The 1,082-nt window shown below is 35.2% G+C and overlaps 1 protein-coding gene across 1 annotated transcript in view; it reads right to left on the reverse strand.

Moving 5' to 3' along the window:
• Window positions 1–1,082, reverse strand: part of LOC106476429 — a 15,522-nt gene that overhangs the window by 4,429 nt on the left and 10,011 nt on the right. The window contains exon 7 of the mRNA XM_013937089.2: window positions 539–693. Coding sequence (XP_013792543.1) covers window positions 539–693 — 155 coding nt within the window. The remainder of the gene's footprint in view (window positions 1–538; window positions 694–1,082) is intronic.

Raw genomic sequence — 1,082 nt, forward strand, 5'->3', positions numbered from 1 at the left:
AAAGGCAACATCACAACCAAACTTTACCACTTACCATTAAAAGGCAACATCACAGCCAAACTTTACCACTTACCATTAAAGCATGTCCACATTCAAACTTTAACGCTTACCAATTAAAGGCAACATCACAGCCAAACTTTAACACTTACCAATTAAAGGCAACATCACACCCAAACTTTAACACATATTCATTTAAGGCAACATTACATCCAAACTTTAACACTTACCAATTAAAGGCAACATCAGAGCCAAACTTTACCACTTACCAATTAAAGGCAACATCACAGCCAAAATTTGTAATGTACCCATTTCAGGAGCCCACACCCAAACTTTAATACATATTCATTTAAGGCAACATTACATCCAAACTTTAACACTTACCCATTAAAGGCAACATCAGAGACAAACTTTTAACAATTGCCCATTAAAAACAAGTCCACAGTCAAACATTAACACTTACCCATTAAATGCAACATCACAGTCAAACATTAACAATTATACATTGAAGACAAGTCTACAGTTAAACTTTAACACTTACCCATTTCAAAGATTTGGACAGGTAGAGGAATACAATCAGCGCGAGATAAGAAGTCATCAGTTTGACCAGGTACAGAACACACGTAATCTGTCGGTGGAATCATTAGTAAGAAAGAAACGTCTGGACTCAACTCAATAACTTCCAGATTGTAGATTCTAGAGGAAAGATTCCATAAAGTGATTAAAATATAACAACTTACATTATCTGCAAAATTCAAATTCAAATGTACTTTAAAAGATTCAGTTGTATTTGAAAAAAAAGTCTTAGTAAAATGACAGCAACAGTTCATATGATGTAGTCATCAGTTGTTAATGTTAACAATTAGCTTATAACAATAAGCATGTTTTAACATTGTTTATATATTCGTGATGATTGTTGTTGTGTAACGTGTTCGAAATATTTAATTATTCTGGTTGGTTTGAAATTAAGCACAAAGCTGCACAATGGGCTATACCACGGGTATCGAAACCCGGATTCTAGCGTTGTAAGTCCGCAGACATACCGCCGTGCCACTGGGGGGGGGGGCAATTATTCTGGACATAAG

The sequence above is a fragment of the Limulus polyphemus genome, unplaced genomic scaffold, assembly GCF_000517525.1.
Source record: "Limulus polyphemus unplaced genomic scaffold, Limulus_polyphemus-2.1.2 Scaffold10550, whole genome shotgun sequence".
Lineage (NCBI taxonomy): Eukaryota > Metazoa > Arthropoda > Merostomata > Xiphosura > Limulidae > Limulus > Limulus polyphemus.